This window comes from Brettanomyces nanus, chromosome 1 (assembly GCF_011074865.1).
Source record: "Brettanomyces nanus chromosome 1, complete sequence".
Classification (NCBI taxonomy): domain Eukaryota; kingdom Fungi; phylum Ascomycota; class Pichiomycetes; order Pichiales; family Pichiaceae; genus Brettanomyces; species Brettanomyces nanus.
In genome coordinates this window covers 694804-712384 of record NC_052374.1, presented here as the reverse complement: position 1 = coordinate 712384, position 17581 = coordinate 694804, and the positions used below count along the sequence as shown (strand labels likewise).

The following is a 17581-nucleotide window of genomic DNA, read 5'->3' as shown; positions in this document are numbered from 1 at the left end:
TATTCTTTCACCGTCTAGACCAATAAGAGAGCTTTAATACCGACCTAGTCTTCCCCCGTAAATTTTTTTGAGTCCTTCTCCTAGACGCCGTGGTACTCTCAGGCAGGTCTTCGAAAATAAACTGAGGCGAAAACAAAAAAGTATATCTATTTGTATACATCCTCTTTGTGTTATCATCATCGACCCACAAGTACAATGGTCCAAGTAAGTTGAACATCAATGGACGTTTGCCCTCTGACTTCTCTTTACTAACATTTATAGTACGTCGCTAAGCCAGCCTACAGGGCCGCCAAATATATTGCTGGAGCTAGTCCAACAGCTTTCAAGGCTTACCTTCCTATTTTATGTTTCTGGGGTAGTGCCACCATTTTTGGCGTAGCCGTTTATACAGAAGCATGGCCAATGTTCCAGAAGGATTTTTACAGCAAGATTCCTGTCCTCGGCAAGCACTGGCAAAAAGAGGTCGATCCTCAAGATTTGCCAGTTTGAGTAAACTGTGACCATGGCGATTCTTCTTTCGTTTGTTGAAAGACACTACTATTCATGCACTCATATATCTATTTATTCAATTCAACCACGAAAATCTTACAATAATTGTAGACATCAATCTATAGAGTCCGCAGTCCCTGACGAAGATATTTCAGATTTGATAGGAACAACATGCTCTCTAGAATCCACTGATACATTCTCATCCGATAAGTTTTCATCATCGTCATCCTCACATCCAACGACTCCCCAGGCTAATCCTGTAACCTCCTTAAGTCTTTCCAAAATATCTGTAATTGGAGTAAAAAGTCCAAACTGTTTAAGTTCACCATCATACGAATGAAGCATTCCAACAAGTCCTAAACCAGTCAGGTGTTGTTCTTGTGACGAAACTATCTCTGTTGTTTGCTGATTATCGCCATCCATCACTTTGTGCGATCCAAATGACGGAATAAAGCTTTCAATGAAAGCGGAAAGTACCGACTTTCTAGCAAGTCCCGGAGGATGAACGGTGCTATCCTCATGAATATTCAACGATCTTTCAAGATTATTATCATGTAAATCCGCCAGCTTGGACATCACAAATGATCCAGAGTCTCCCCCCGAAGCGAAGGTCTTCTTATTTGAAGAGCTAATCACAAATTCACTTGTTTTCAATGATCCTTCAGACCAGTATATCATTTTCATACCGTTGAGGTGTCCAGTGGTAAAGTTTGTAGTCGATCCCACTTTAAAAACCCGAAGATTGGCGTGATTGAGCATTCCGTTCTTGCAATTGTTCAAACTAACTACCTCCTTCACGTACAAGTTAGAGAGAATCAGCGAGGGGTCAAACTGGTTCAAGTGTAAATCTTCACCAAGATAGTTTAAGTACTTTTTCCCCTTGCAAGCATCAATCCTGATGATTGCCAAGTCGGAAAGCTTATCATCATCAATGATTCTTTCACCCCAAACAATCTGACCGAAATCTTCGTGAGGTAAATTTCTTCTGTATCTTTTTCCTTTAATTCTTATCTCCTCAGTAGGGAACTGTTCATCCAAATTTCTCACTGCATCATCGTATGCTTTGTACTCTGCACTATTTACGTTATAATTCAATCTCTCCGCACTTAGGGCATCCTTATAAAGATTGATCAACACTGGGGAAGGAACAGAAACAAGTGGGTAGGGGTCGCCGTTATTCTCGCTTAGAGTGGTTTCGTTCAACACAACATGAGCGCATGTTAGCCCGAAGATCGAATTCCGATATTTTAACAGCTTTTCGTTTGAGCAATTTTTTGACACCTTGGGATAAAGATATCCACCTAGAGTTCCCGATAGTATCAGCGCGTTGTTGCATGCGATGGACATGGAGATAGGGAAATAATCGCTATCGTGGTTGAGCGTTCTATAAGGTGATTTAAACTGAAGAGTAGCATCTGTCCGAATCCTATGAGTATTGGCGGCCGGAACGATCAAATCTTTGATAACCATGAAATGCATGTCCTCCGAGTTAGTGGAAAAGTATTTAATGACATCTCTATATTCTCTGGTAGGCTCAGGAAAGCCAAAAATAAATGTTATCACTGCCAAATTTTCGTTATTGAAGCCACGCAACACTGGCGCAATGAACGAGCCATCTTGGTCAGAAAACAGTTCCCGCTTGGGCTTGGAAGTCATAGACTGCATTATCTTAGCAACTTTATCTTGATCTGGGAAATCCTGAATTGTCGCTCCAATAGGAAAGAACTCAGGTGATAAAAGAGAAAGACAACTATTTATACCGCTTGCATCTGCAGGTGAAGGCTCAATCAATTTCAATCTCAATAGCAACTTGTAAAGGCTTGTCAGCACCAATGATTTCGAGTTGTTGTAGACATCTTCAGTAATAATGTTATCGATTAAAAAGAGAACATATTTGATGAGTCTTCGAAGGCCTACCGATGAAATTGTACTGAACTGGTATGCAGGTAAGTAGGGAAGAAATTCATTTGCACTCATAGTCTGAGTAGTCTTCTCAATATTTTCACTGATAGTAATAGATGCTTTCGTCAAATTTATAACAGACTGAGACACTTGAATCATGACATTAGAAACTGCAATAGAAAGCTGCTTCAACTGCTTTAGGACAAATTCAATAAGCTTCTGAAGCTCATACTCGGTAATCTGAGAAGTTACTGCCCCCGCAGAATGTGAAGAAGCAATGCTACTGTTCCCTCCGGCATCATTAGCAGAAGAAAGCCGCTCTCTATCAATTTTCGTAGAGTGCGGATCATCTGCGGCGAGATCAGAACGCTTTCTCTGAGTAGATGACTGACGCAACGACGAAATATGGTCGACGGAAACTTCATCATCCTCTTCCAGTTCCTCCTCATGAACTACTCTCAACGGGAGACCAACTGATTGAACTTGCGTATTTTGTTCATTAGATAGCGGCTGAAGATGCGACTTCTTATACGAACGATAAGAACTTGAAGGCTGTGTGGAGTGCCCAGTAGAAACGGTCTTCTTGGAACTGAACAAAGAGTTTGTGTTAGAATTATAGGAGTACTGAAAACTCTTATAAGTAGATGAGTCCCCGCTAATGTTCGATGCCTCTGCCGGCCGTTCATCACCTTCCGATGTAGGCGATGCCGAAGAGGTTTGTGTGGGGCCAAAAGTGGAGCCAGGGGTGGAGCCTGCCGTTCCTGAGGCACAATCACCGGCGTATTCGTTACCTATCTTACCACTATTGTAGCCTTTGCGTCTAAAAAGCTTGTTCACGGGCATATTCAGTGGCTAATAGTAAAAAACTAAGGATGGAGTAGCGTCGACAATTCTAATTTTCTCCGCATAAAAACTGGGAAAGGAAATGGGAACTTTTTCCTTGAGGCTCAAGCCGACCGATCGGCTTCAACGAGAATAAAAATTATAATGCCATATAGATGAGCATTATAGATATCTATCTCTTTTGAAGATAATGCAGATTGGAAGTCTATTTCGTATTCAGCGGAGAAATATATCTCTTTTTGGTAATCTTGGCGAAAGTATTAGCCATATACTGCCCAAAGATCATGTCTACTTTAAGGTGAAACGACCTATTGGATTCCACGATCGTCCCGTACATATTGCAGATGCCCCCCAAGATAGTAGGTTCACGAAGGAAAACCTCAACATTCCAAAACGAATGTGGGATTTTTATTTTGACGGTGTTACAAGAAAGACTCGTGTGAGAAAAATTCAGAAAGAGATGGCTTACGGAGGAATGTACGATTTCCATGTCTATAATAAGACCAAGGGTCGTCTATTTGCTGCTCCTCCCTCTTATTTCAGACAAGATAAAGCTCTTTTCTTCCCAAACTTTCCTGTAAAGACTATAACTGGAGATCAGACTGAATTGATTGATTTGTTTCGCAGTTGCAAAGCTACAGTGTTACGAGTTTTCTCCACCCAAACGGGCGCTAAAATGACGAATGATTATTTTCAGATTCCAGAGGCTCAGGATAGTTATCTTTCTAATACCGGTGTGCAAAATTTGCATCAGACTTATCCTAATGCTCAAATTGTTGAGATGATTCTCAGTGAGACCTGGCCAAAATATTTGATGCACACACATATATCCGCAGGTAAATTGAAGAGTACAATTCCGGAAAGTCAGTATGATAAGTTTCTCTTTGCGATGAGAGATGATGTTCTAGAAAGAGAAGATAGAGAAAAATTGCTCATGACAAACTTGTATTCAGGTTATGTCTATGTGATTGACAATTCGTCCAAGATACGATGGATTGGATCTGGATGGCCAGACCAGCATGAAGTGGAAGGTTTGTGGAAAGCAGTTCGTGGTGTTTCGAAAGAGATTAATATAAATTCCGCTAAAATGGCCAAGTAGTTATTCATTTAGGAGGTTCTTCTGGCGTTTATCTGTACATAATTAAGTAAATATATTTTGTTCATATACCTTCGTGACTTGTTTCCTTTTAATGTTGCTCTATTACTTTTCATGACCTACGCTTTGTGTAGGTTGATTCCTGAAAATTGTCCCACTGAATTACTCTGTACTGGTCAACTTGTATCATCTTTCAAGTGGGTAAATAAGAGAAGCACACCTAACTCATGGTTAATTATCTTGCTAAATTATCTTTTTATTCGTCGGATGCACACCACGAGAAGTCTATCAATCAAAATCATGCCCTTAGTAGTAGATCTATTGAACAGATTAAAGAAAGTGGAAGCTCTACCAGACATGATGGAACAGATAACAGTGACATTAAGATTCATAAAGAGACTGAGAAAAAAGGGATTTCAGGATCTCCGCGACCTCGGACGATTTCCTTTTCAAGATATGAATCCCGATCCAGTCTCAGGCACAGAAAACGAGACTTGTCAGAAATAAGCAGCACTGATAAAGCTTCAGAGATAGATCCCACTAGGGATGCAGTTCTGAACTATACCTCAAGGACACACTGCTCACGAATATAGTTTATTCAAGATATAATAGTTACGAACGAGGTAGCAAAGTAACGGAAATAAAATGCATGAAAAAATATTAAAGGGTTGAAATAGTATCAGCTCTTACCGGTGCTGATAACATCTCCTGCAAGTATCTTGGAATTATCTCTTGTCTCTCCCAGCTTAGATGTGCCCTTCTCTTTGTAGGTAGAAACTGCAGGAATATCTGCCTTAATGCGGGTCACCAATGTATCGTAAGCTCTAATTTCTAACCTAATGAGCGTATGCAATGGGATTGACATCCAAGGGCTCTCTTCCTGATGGACATTCATGAAGTAGGCATAAATACACCTGAGAACAGCCTGATGTGTAATCACAAGCACATTTTCCTGGTTTTCCAATTCCATAATGATGGGTTCTAACCGTGTGATAACATCCCTATATGACTCTCCACCAGGGTATCTATACTCAAACTTGTTATCATCGCGTGCTTTGAAATCCTCTGGAAACCTTTCTGCGATCTCTTCATAAGTAAGACCGTCGCACGAACCTGCATCTAATTCATCCAGCGCCTTCCAAGTTTTCTTTGGATAAGGCAAAAATGATGCAGTTTGTTGGGTTCGAGTAAGAGTGGAAGTCCAAACGTGTAAACTACCGTGGTTAGGGATGTATTTCTCTGCCATGTCCTTCAATCTACGTGCATACTTCCAACCTCTCTCACTTAGATCTGCATCGCCTCCAATCTTACCTTCAAGATTATACTGCGACTCCCCATGACGGGACAGCCAGATGTATCTTGGTTTAACATGTAGGTTCATCACGTAGTAGACGATACGACTTTGCAGATAACTTTCGATTCTGTTTATAAGAATCTCGGAGCTTAAATTCAGCACCTTAATAAACGTGCAATCACCTTCATATTCAACATTCATGGGCTCGTAAAACGAATCGTAGAACCGAATTTTTTTCTTTAAATCTGCCAATGTGTATTCGACAGTCTTGTCCATATAATCGGGTGATGTCTGGTTGATATCCTGAATGTTGGCACGCACCTTGGATTCGTCGTCACAATAACTTTCTAAGAACAAAGTCTGTACATCAGAAGAACTGAGTGTTTCCTTAATCTTCTTGCGAATGTCTCTGGTAATGTTTGCACCATCATAAATCGCCACGCCCGACTGATGATTGCTGAACCAGTTCAGGATAGCACCCATACAATCCTGATGAGAGAGAAGTCTTAATTTTTTACCCTTTTCATTCAAAGGATCAAAAAGCTCATCATCCATGAATTTTAAAGACTCTGCACGCTTTTTCCGAAAAGAAGACTGAGTAAAAGATTCTGTAGGGACAGACAGCCAAGACAAATAACGACGGATCTTTTGAGAGATGAATGATTTCCCTCTGGCAGGCAAACCCACCATGACCACGCATATTCGGGCACTATTGAAAGAAGAATATTCCTTCGCAGTCATATCACCAAAAGCACTAAAGGAGAATGAAACAAGTCCAGTAAAGAAAGAACAAAAAAAATATGATTCAAAATTTGGGGGATATATGACGATACCTTGTAAAATGCGGGGAAACAAAAAGCCAAAGAAAAAAATAGGAGCCGACACGATGCGGTCAAAATGCTTAGAGCTGAAATATAATCGGTTACTTATAGAGGTATCAATAATTAGCTTACTGAGATCTGAGGTCTTTAGTCTGTCCTGCAATATGTGTAATTATACAAGAATCATGCATTTTGGAAATATTGATAGTGCAGGGTTGACATAATTTTTCCCTACCATTCGATTGTAAATACTCAAGGATATGTAGAGTCTTCAGGTGTAAATTGCTCGTTAAAATTTGATCACCGATGGTTAGAAAGCCATTAAATGCAACTTATTCTTCAGCCTTTTCGTCACGGGAATTGAAACTTTTGAGGTGTCTGAGTTGAACTTTTTTTCCCCTACTGTTTTTCTATGATTAAAATTTGAAATATCCATTCTTAGTTCGTGGCTAGCTGATTCTTATTTGTTGTTATTATTTTGCACCTCAAATCATGTCTAATAAGCAAAATGTGGAAGTACTGCTGAAAGAGATTAGAAAATTGGATGATGATGATGATACCCATCTACCACTCGATCCAAATCTTAAGACAAAGTTTCAATTTACCGATCCCTCTAGAAGTGAGATTGATGATCAGATCAGATCCAGATATTTAACTCCTCGAAACGAGCTCACCTGGGATCTTCTTGACGAATTTCAGAATGTGCCGGATGTTGACACGCATATCACCAAACATTTCTACCGCTCTCTACTATATTTACCGCCATTGGCTGATAGAACATGCATTAGATTCAAAAGACAAGGTATTGAAGGATCAATTGTTTCTTATGATGAGCAGTTTGACATTTCTCTACTAGAATCATCCATGTCGGCATCGAATTCCCTCTCTGTAAAGCGAAAATTCACCTCCAAAAGTCAGGCTCTTAGAGGAACTTCCACGAATCTTCCGTTTCAACCTGGTGGAATTATGTCGAGTCATGTTCTACAGGATGCGACAAAATATCTTCATCGTGATTCTCATGGATTGTTTGACATTCCCCAGGGATTCAAGCGAGGTTTGAAATTGCCGTTAGAGGATGATCAACAAGATGACGAGTTGAAGATAGAACAGCTTAACGATCACCCTGATGAGAGAGTGGATAATGAAAATAGTGAAATTGTCGTTGACGACGAAAATGACGAACAATCTTTGTTTGAGTCCAATGATAAAAGCAGTGAATTGGATGATGTAATATCCCGAATCATTCCTCCGGGATCTATTGTCAGACCTTCATCTGTAACTTCTGCTGGTACCACGCATTCTAAGCGGAATAAGGAATGGACGCATATGATTCGGTTGGACCATAAAATAGAGAACTTTGATGAACTAGTGCCTAACCCCGCCAGAACGTGGCCTTTCAAATTGGATGTCTTCCAACAGGAGGCAATATATCATTTGGAGCAGGGTGATTCTGTATTTGTTGCTGCGCATACATCTGCCGGTAAGACTGTGGTTGCGGAATATGCCATTGCTATGGCTCAGAGGAACATGACTAAGGTTATTTACACGTCCCCCATCAAGGCGTTGAGTAATCAAAAATTTAGAGATTTCAAAGAATCATTTGATGGTATGGAAGTGGGTGTGATTACTGGTGATGTTCAGATCAATTCTGATGCCAATTGCTTGATTATGACCACTGAAATTCTTAGATCAATGCTTTACCGAGGTGCAGACGTGTTAAGAGATGTCGAGTTTGTCGTCTTTGATGAGGTCCATTATGTGAACGATGTTGACAGAGGTGTTGTTTGGGAAGAAGTCATTATTATGCTTCCACCTCATATCAAAATGATTTTGCTTTCCGCAACTGTTCCAAATACTTACGAGTTTGCCTCATGGATTGGTCGTACCAAGCAGAAGGATATATATGTGATATCGACTCCAAAGAGACCTGTTCCATTGGAGATTGATATTTGGGCACGTGATAGGCCTTTCAAAGTGATTGACTCAAATAGGAAGTTCCTTGAAAAAGGATTTTCTGGTCATGTGGGTAAATTGACTTTGAGTAAAGCTTCCAAGAAAGAAGAATCTGGAAAGGGAGAAAGAGGCGGAAGAGGAGGAAGAGGAGGAAGAGGAAGAGGCAGTAGAGGCGGTAGAGGCTCTGAAACGAATGGCTTTCGTGGGGGCGGAAACAGATCTGGTGGTTCCAACGGTAATCGTAGATCGGGCTACGATGGACCTACAAGAAATACTTGGCCCACTCTCATCAATTATCTTCGTAAGCATGACCTTCTACCTGCTGTGATTTTTGTGTTTTCTAAACGTAAATGCGAGGAGTATGCTGATACTCTCAGCGGTATAAACTTTTGCTCTTCCAAAGAAGCCTCTGAAGTCCATATGTTCATTGATAAGGCGGTTTCTCGCTTAAAAAGAGAAGATAGAGAACTTCCGCAGATTTTGAAAATAAGAGAAATGCTTGAACGAGGTATTGCAGTGCATCATGGCGGTCTTCTTCCAATTGTAAAGGAAGTTGTGGAGATATTGTTTTCTAAATCATTAATTAGGGTTCTTTTTGCCACGGAAACATTTGCCATGGGTCTCAATCTTCCCACCAGAACTGTTGTTTTTAGCTCTCTTAGAAAACATGATGGTACAGATTTCAGATATCTTTTACCTGGTGAGTTCACACAGATGTCTGGAAGAGCCGGTAGAAGGGGTATTGATACTTTAGGTACTGTCATGGTGATGTCATACAATATGCCACTTGATAGAGTCAGTTTTAAGGAGACTACGATGGGTACTCCAACGAAACTTTCCTCACAGTTTAGGTTAACTTACACCATGATATTGAATTTACTTCGAATTGAGGCATTGAAAGTTGAGGATATGATTAAGCGCTCATTCAGTGAAAATTCTGCACAAGCCATGCTCCCAGAAACACAGTTGGAGGTTGTGAAATCCGAAAAGGAGTTGGAGGAGAAATACAAAGTAACTATTGATGCAGACGAATATGCGGTGTTGAAGAAATTTTATGAAAGCATGGAAGCCTACAGAGACACTTATAGGGAATTGATTGAGGAAGAGGACGCTTCTAGATTATTGAAGTCGTTATTCCAAACAACAAGACTCATTGTGTACAGAGATGCTGATGGATATAGTGGTCCCGCTGTGACTACTTCTCTTATCAATAATGATTCTACTGTTACCTGTTTCGGTGTTAATATGCGGAAAAAAGGCAAACAGTCTTTCAATATGGCGTTCAATCCTAAATTTGGTCACAAGTACATTACTGATTACTTTGCTCAATGGAAGGACGTCAAAAGTTATCGTACTGAGAATATTTCTTTGGATTCTATTGAGTACGTCAGTTCTATTAAATTGGATGTCAATAAGAATGGCCTCTTACGGAAACGGCACGATGCTTTTGAAGATTTCAGAAAGCAATTGGATTATCACTTTGAAAAGAGGTCAAGCTGGAGTGAAGTAAACTGGAAGAAGCATATGAATGCTAGCGTTCTAGAACTAATAACGGATCATGAAATGCAAGAAAGGGAGATCATTCATCAACTTGAAGATCCACATGTTGTCTCGTTGCTAGAACAAAGATCAAAATATGATCAGGTCTTTAGAAGAATGAATGCGGTGAAGAAAATTGAGAGCATGAAGCTTTCTATGAGTGAGGAGAATTTGAAACTTTTACCAGAGTATCAACAACGACTTGGGGTGTTAAAAGAGTTAGGATACGTGGATATCGAACAGATGACAGTTAGTTTGAAGGGTCGTGTTGCATGTGAAATCAATTGTGGGTGGGAGTTGGTTATTACTGAGTTGCTATTCACTAACTTTTTAGGAGATTTCTCGTCAGAGGAAATTGTGGCCTTACTGTCTTGCTTTGTATACGAAGGAAGAGGAAAAAAGAACGAAGAGCCAGCTGAGATTTCATTGTCAACGCCCAGGTTGGAGAGAGGTAAGAATAAGATTTGTGCTATCGTTTCCAGGCTCACCGATATTTATGTGCAGAAGAAAATAACTATGACATCCGAGGAAGAGACATTCTTGGAAAACAACCGATTTGGACTTGTTAATACGGTATACGAATGGTCTAGGGGCCAGTCATTCAAAGACATCATGGTAAACTCGAATGACGCTGACGAGTCTGAAGGTACCATTGTCAGGGTAATTACTTTTCTTGATGAGATTTGCCGACAAGTAAAGAATGCAGCCCTTATTATTGGAGATTCCGATCTTCACATGAAGATGACTGATGCTCAGGAGGGGATCAAAAGGGATATTGTTTTCTGCGCATCGTTATATTTATAGATTAACCACGATAAATTTAATATACATATTCTTCAACCCATCTAAGATCTCCGTGATCCAGGTTTACCAATTCCACTATTAATAGCTTTTAAAGGAGCATTTAATCCCCCATTGTTATTTAATGTTTTGATTAAAGGTTTCACTGTACCTTTGCCTTTCTTCAAATTGAGCTCTGGCCTCGAAGACGAACTTGGGGCTGCCTCGACAACAACACTGATGATACCTTCGCCCCTAATTATCACGAGTCCTAACAACCGTTTCTGTTCTTTTATACCTGACTCATCAATGATTTTCTTGTTCTGATTCGATTGCTTTCTCAACTGCATTTGGGACTTTTTGGTCAGACGGAATTCTTCACATTCAGAAAGCACCAAGTTCATGTACCTGTCAAAAGATACAAGTATGCCTATGAACTGGGACGAGTTGGTTGTAGTCACACGAACCTTGAAGTTTAATAGAGTGGCCAATTTGGCCTTCCTTGGTATTTGTCCAATCGCCATGCCTCCAGTGATAGAATACAATAGGATAGAAGATAAAGTGGTGACACCTGCTAATAGATCATCAAACTTTTTCTCCGAAACTCAAGTAATGTTGAAGATCTTTTTCTTGCACTGAATATTATTAGAGCTTACAAAAAATTTTAATTCAGGAAAAAAAAAAAAATAAAACGGAATAAAATGAATAATGTTTAGTAGATAGCACCTGGATCATCACCAACTCAACAATGGAATTCAGACGGTGCTGGAGCTAACTTATAATGAGTTCACTTACTCACTCACTGAGCTCTGCAACATGCTGCTCCTCAGGCTGTTTTTCAATAGATTTCTCCTCAGATTTATCCTGGAGGCTCTTCTTCTTTGAAAATGGGAGGTTGATCTTTGGCAGAGACATGCCTCTCACTCTGAACAAATAATACATGCTCAACATTGCAAATACGTTGAAACAGATATAAACACAGAACAAGCCAACATTTCTCCATCTGTGAGAATAAGCCATACCAAGTGAAGCCAAGTATTGATCACCGTTCGAATACTGACAGACACCACAGTTAGAGGCTGCATCTGGATTGTAGACATAACCATCATGAGTCGTAAAATATGGTTTCAAAAACTCGCCACAGGTCTCTCCGTTTGGAGGGTCCAAATAATTCATCTCCTTGGCACTACAAACAACAGGTCTGTTATGCAAGGAAATACTCATCATACTGTCAACAAAATATGTAAATGGAGAAGAACGCCACATAAATTTCCAAAAGCCTGGCATCAATGATGGCGGTTGAACGACACCACAGAAAGCGATGACAAAGTTAAAGAGCAAACCACTGATGACGTTAGCAGAAGGAAGGTCTGGAGCGAAATAGACGACCCATAGGGCAAAAGAAATATAGTAAAGTTGGAAGAAAATGCAGTAGGTGAACCACCACATACCAGCTATTGGAGCATTTAGTGGAAATTGAATAGGGAAGTACCAGCAAATGTAATAGAGGGTAGAGAACAACACTGCATACGGAACTTCCACCAAAAACTGAGAAAGAAGTAGTGTGGACCAATGGAAGGTATTAGACTTCGACTCACGCACCTCGAACAACTCACGAGACTGCATGGCACGTGCCTGTATTTGATTTGTGAGAGGAGCACAAATGACGATGGCCATAAAGTTAGCAAACAAAGCGTTCTGCATACCAACCACGGTGTGCTTGACACTCCAAAAGGAGAAGCCATGAATCAAACCACCGAGAACCATCAACATAAGTTTAGCCATGATATAGTTCAAATCTCTAAAAAACTGGTACCATGTTCTCTTGAAAACCTCCCTGAATTGGTAAATGTAAGGTGTGGCATATTTAGATTGAAGTTCAGATAAATCTTCCGAATGATCAGCTTCCTTTCGTGCCCTACTAGCAATCAAGTTATCAACCTCTACGGAAAACTTCTGATACTCTTCACTCTGTAACCAAGTATCACTCCAGTTATCATGTGAAGAAGCAGTAGCACCAGCACCTATTACCTCTAAGATATACTCGGCAGAGTTCTCCTTAGCATCGCACACTCTGCCACCGTGGGTCTCAAAGTAGTTAATCACAGTGTGCGAGTTTTTACCAATGTCACCAAAGTAAACTGTTTGACCACCTCTTTTAAGCAAAAGCAAACGATCAAATTGTTCAAACAAGGTAGCAGAAGGCTGATGAATAGTGCAAAGAATAGCCTGACCGGCTTCAGCCAATTGGCGTAACACCTGGACAATTGCCCAAGCAGACTGTGAATCTAAACCAGAGGTGGGTTCATCAAGGAAAAGTAACAAAGTTGGCTTGGCAACAAGCTCAGTCGCAATAGAAAGCTTTTTCCGCTGCTCAACATTCAATCCATAGCCTGCCTGACCTGCGATGGAATCGGCGTACTCTTCCATGTGCAAAATACGCATGATTTTCTCAACGTACTCGACTTTTTCAAAGTCCGGCACACTCATAGGTCTCCTCAACCTTGCAGCAAAGAGAAGAGATTCTCTAACTGTCAATTCGGCAATATGTAGATCCTGCTGCTGGACATAGCCAGTTCTCCTTTCAAAGGAACTATCCAATGGATGGCCGTCAATAAGAAAATCGCCGGTAACAACACCGACGTCCACTCTTTGAGAAAGAACATTCAAAAGAGTAGTTTTACCAGCACCGGACTCGCCCATAAGGGCTGTAAGAGTACCAGGAAGAACAAAGCCTTGAATATCATCGAGCAACTTTCTTTGCTTGCCTTCATAAGGAACAGTAAAGTTAACGTGACGCCACATGAATATGTCATCGGAGCCTAACTTATCATTGAAAGTGAGGTGTTCTTCAGTATCGCTCTTCTCAATATCGTCGTTGCTCTTAGAACCATCCGATGGAGACGTAGATGAGGCAGCAACATTGGTTGAGCCATTTCTTTTATGCTCGCTATTGGAATCACCTTTCTCGGGATCTTCTGAAGTACCAGTGAGCGCGGTTATATCTGATGGGATACGGCCACCTCTGACAAACAACAATTTATCTGAGCTAGCCACAATAGGATTGTAGAACTCGACAAGAACTGCGTTGATTGCAAGCACACCAAAGATGAAAGCAAACAATATACCCAAATTTCTCCAACAATGAGAATAGAAATATTCAAATGAAATGGACAAGTATACATCACCCTCCACTTCATTATTGGACGTACCATACTTTTGAGAAGTCTGAGCAGCACCAACAAAGGCACAAACTTGACTTCCGCTTGGGAGATTCTTGTAAGAAGGACCACTTGGTATCAATTGAGAAGGAGCGCATTGCATCCAGGAGCCGTGAAATTCAGATGTAATCAAGGATTCGAAGCCGTATAAGACAGGGTTGATGTAAGAAAACCATTTAAACCACCAGTACATGGATGGTCTCTGAATCATGAAAGAAGAGTAAAGAATCATCATCATCATCATGATACCAGTAATACCATTGGCTGCACTCAAAGTTGGACAAAGAGAGGCAATGAAAATGAACCAAGTCTCAACAGTCTGCACAGCGACAATCACCAAAAGCAAGAAGGTGAAAAAGGCACCGGCCTGACGCTTTAAATCGGAAAGGAAGTAAAGAACAATTGTGAATAATGTTATAGCCGTGACCAAAACTGGAAGCTGAATAAGCTGACCAGAAAGTAACTCGGCTGAAGGGTGGTATAACGTATACCCACGCTGCTTGTTCATGATGGGTTTGTTCTGGAACAACGCAGAAATTTCAGCAAGAGACATGATAACAAAGTAGAGGATGGCAAAGAAAATCACACCACCCCTGGAGAACGCACCCAGAGTCGTTGATGGGATATGGTAATAGAGGGAACCAACCACAAGGGACTGAACAACAGCGACGCACAACTGAGTAACAGTATAAGCCTTATTGTTGATAATATTGTAGAATGCTCTAGAGCAGCAAAGCTTAAGCTGCTCAAAGTAGTTGACGGTGTATTTGGATCTAGGTAGAGTCCATTTTTGCCTCTCCATAACATGGACATCATTGAAAGTCTTTGTAGTATCCTCGGGGTTGGACTCCAATCTTAGAGTGGCAATCTTTTCTTTGACCTCTTGAAACTCTGGTGAGTTGCGCCAATAGTCTTCAAATTCAGAGGCACTTGACGGCACTTTTGTTTCGAATCCAGGCAATGATTTACGCTCGAGAGGGTCAGTAACGGCGGTAAGAAACTCTGAACTGGTCTGACGAGAGTTCTTCTTATATCCCATTCTTTGGAAGTAGTCGACCGCCTTACTAGTACTGCCAAAGTAAATCTGGCGACCAGTGTAAAGAATCGAGACATAGTCAAATAATTCGTAGATACTCTCAGATGCCTGATAAGCGGTAACGAGAGAAGTAGTTTGAGTTATGTTTGTAGATGTACGAAGAGCTTCAACAAACTCCAAAGCAGTGGAAGCATCCAAACCTCTGGTTGCATTGTCGTAACAGTAAACGGTACCTCTAGTAGCCATAGCCTCTGCAATAGAAACTCTTTTTCTTTGGCCACCAGAAATACCTCTGACGAAATCATTACCAACAAGGGTTTTTTCAACGTGGTCAAGACCAAATAAAACAGTGTAAAGGTCCTTGATGGTGTTAATGTAGTCTCCACGAGATACGTTATCAACACGTATCGAAGGAGTCTTACAGCCAATGGCAAACTTAAGAGTCTGTTCAACTGTCAAGTAAGGAAAATGGTCATCCAATTCAGGAACATAAATCAGCTGACTTTTGAAATGACTAACCATTTTGTCTCTTGGTATCCCGTCGTAATGCACATCACCTTCAACGCGAATATAAGTCTGTGTCTCACCAGCAATGGCTTTCAAGTAGGTAGAGCAACCAGAACCAGGGCGACCAAGAACCATGGTCATGGTGCCTGGAATACCGTAACCTGTGACACCTCGGATTATCTCTCGAGTCTTGCTCATACGGGAAAGATCAAGTTTCTGTTCGCGTCCTAGTTTTTGTTTCAATAACACAAGGAATGGGAACAAGGCAGAGCCAACATCCTTGACGATAGCGGCAGAGCTATTCTTACCGATAACAGTTAAATCCTCATAGACAATATCAGTCTTCTTTTGCTTGATACCCTGTTCAGAATTCCGATTAGCAATAAATTTAAGGACCCGCTTAAGGTCAAAGTCGTTAGGGTCAATCTTAAAGGATTTCATCCCAGCATAAGACAAATGCGAAAGAGTCTGTGAGAGGCTCGAAAGTCTCGTAAGAACATTGCTGTTAGGATCGTTGGTGATGGATCTAGTAACAGTTTCATGGAGATGAGAGATTGCCTGTCGTTCATCATCATTATCTTCAGGATCACCTTGATAAGACACCACAGAAGAAGCCTCAGAGAGAGAATCATTGTTAGTCAATCCAGCAGCCGCATTACTGGTAACAGCCGTACTTGGCTGATTCGTATCTTTTTCCTCAGATAACATGCTCAAATTTTAACTAAGTCAAGTGGATTAAGGAAGAAAAGGATGTGGTCAGAGGCAAGTTAAGACAGGAAAGAATATGTGTAAAGAAAGAAATGTTTAGGAATTTAAACAAACTGAAATAAGTGCAATGATAATTTAATTTAATATAATAAATACACCGAGAACAATGTCGGCTATTTCTTTATTGTGAAGAAGAATTGCGGTTAGGGCCAACAGAAAGTCGCAGCATTCGAAAGATTGTTTTTAATAAGCAAGAAAAACGGAGCAAATGCAGCGTCCTAAGTCCGAAAATAAATAAGAATTGCTTTTTTAATTCAGATTGCCAGCGATTAACTAATTTCCTCACAACACGTCAGGGGCAAATAAGGAGGTAAGCCACAATCTCCGAATGTAACTCCGAGATTATGCTCATTTAGGATGTCAACACCGACACTTACTAATGTAGGGACACCAGGCCAAAAATTTGTCCGGGCGGAGAGATAATTGCTGCTGCCTGGTTATTGTCTGGACCCCCTTCCGAAGATTTCTATCTGTATCGGTCGGCCTCGGTCAAACATGTCGGCTCTGTCTTAGATCCCCCGAGCAGAGCCCCAAGTAGGAGCAAACGGTTTATCATAATCTTTTTTTAGATATAATGAGAATCCGAGGCTTAGAAAACGATAGAAGGAAATGCAGTTTAGTTGGTCCACTTCCTAAAATGAAGATGGGTATCGATTGTACTGACAATTAACGTATCGATTGCTAGATAATAGTCGCTTTGATATACTGTACTCAATTGAATCTTAACAGATCAATTGTAATAGGTGAAGATTGTTACATAACAATCGTATCTTTGTGAGTAAAAGAGTAATGATAAGAATAAAATAGGGATTCACTCAGGTAAGAAAAATACAGCTCAATCTACCAACGGTCGCGACTGACGTTAACAATCTGAAAAAACCAAAACGCATCGAAGATTTCAGATCAGCACCTCAGCCTCCAAAAAATAAGGATCCCATGAAGCCAGTAATCATGCTCTAATCATTCTAAATGGCTATTTAATTTTACATTATTATCTATTCACGTATATGTATTGATATACCTTTTTCTTGACTTAAAAGCTAAAGGTACTCAATATCTTTGTCACACGACTGACTTCCTTTTCACGCTGATCCCTCACGTTTCATCCCCGCGTTCCGAGAAGACAGAATTTCGCCGAAAAGTTTTGAATTTCAATTTCTTCTCTTGGTATTTTGTTTACTTTTTATCTATGTGTCCTATTTTGAAGTTATGTCCCGACTAAACATCTACTCGCCAGTATCATCTACTTCTTCCCCTAGATTTGAGGATGATACTTTGGACTCCTCGCCATTCGAAGAATTCCAGCCGGAAAATTATGAGCATACAAAGAAC

General features: G+C 40.5%; 6 protein-coding genes across 6 annotated transcripts; 2 read left to right on the top strand and 4 right to left on the bottom strand.

Moving 5' to 3' along the window:
- Window positions 1-603: 603 nt before the first annotated feature.
- On the bottom strand, window positions 604-3234 carry FOA43_000333 (uncharacterized protein; the record flags this gene model as incomplete). The annotated part of the gene is made up of 1 exon (XM_038920666.1): window positions 604-3234. The coding sequence occupies one exon, from the start codon at window positions 3232-3234 to the stop codon at window positions 604-606; it is 2631 nt and encodes an 876-aa protein (XP_038776594.1).
- A 190-nt stretch (window positions 3235-3424) lies between these two features.
- Window positions 3425-4333, top strand: FOA43_000332 (uncharacterized protein; the record flags this gene model as incomplete). Its single annotated transcript, XM_038920665.1, has 1 exon — window positions 3425-4333. One exon carries the CDS (start codon window positions 3425-3427, stop codon window positions 4331-4333), a length of 909 nt encoding a protein of 302 aa, XP_038776593.1.
- A 676-nt stretch (window positions 4334-5009) lies between these two features.
- FOA43_000331 (uncharacterized protein) lies at window positions 5010-6314 on the bottom strand (the record flags this gene model as incomplete). The annotated part of the gene is made up of 1 exon (XM_038920664.1): window positions 5010-6314. One exon carries the CDS (start codon window positions 6312-6314, stop codon window positions 5010-5012), a length of 1305 nt encoding a protein of 434 aa, XP_038776592.1.
- Window positions 6315-6937: 623 nt separating this feature from the next.
- Window positions 6938-10741, top strand: FOA43_000330 (uncharacterized protein; the record flags this gene model as incomplete). Its single annotated transcript, XM_038920663.1, has 1 exon — window positions 6938-10741. The coding sequence occupies one exon, from the start codon at window positions 6938-6940 to the stop codon at window positions 10739-10741; it is 3804 nt and encodes a 1267-aa protein (XP_038776591.1).
- A 41-nt stretch (window positions 10742-10782) lies between these two features.
- FOA43_000329 (uncharacterized protein) lies at window positions 10783-11241 on the bottom strand (the record flags this gene model as incomplete). The annotated part of the gene is made up of 1 exon (XM_038920662.1): window positions 10783-11241. One exon carries the CDS (start codon window positions 11239-11241, stop codon window positions 10783-10785), a length of 459 nt encoding a protein of 152 aa, XP_038776590.1.
- A 271-nt stretch (window positions 11242-11512) lies between these two features.
- On the bottom strand, window positions 11513-16189 carry FOA43_000328 (uncharacterized protein; the record flags this gene model as incomplete). Its single annotated transcript, XM_038920661.1, has 1 exon — window positions 11513-16189. The coding sequence occupies one exon, from the start codon at window positions 16187-16189 to the stop codon at window positions 11513-11515; it is 4677 nt and encodes a 1558-aa protein (XP_038776589.1).
- Window positions 16190-17581: the final 1392 nt, after the last annotated feature.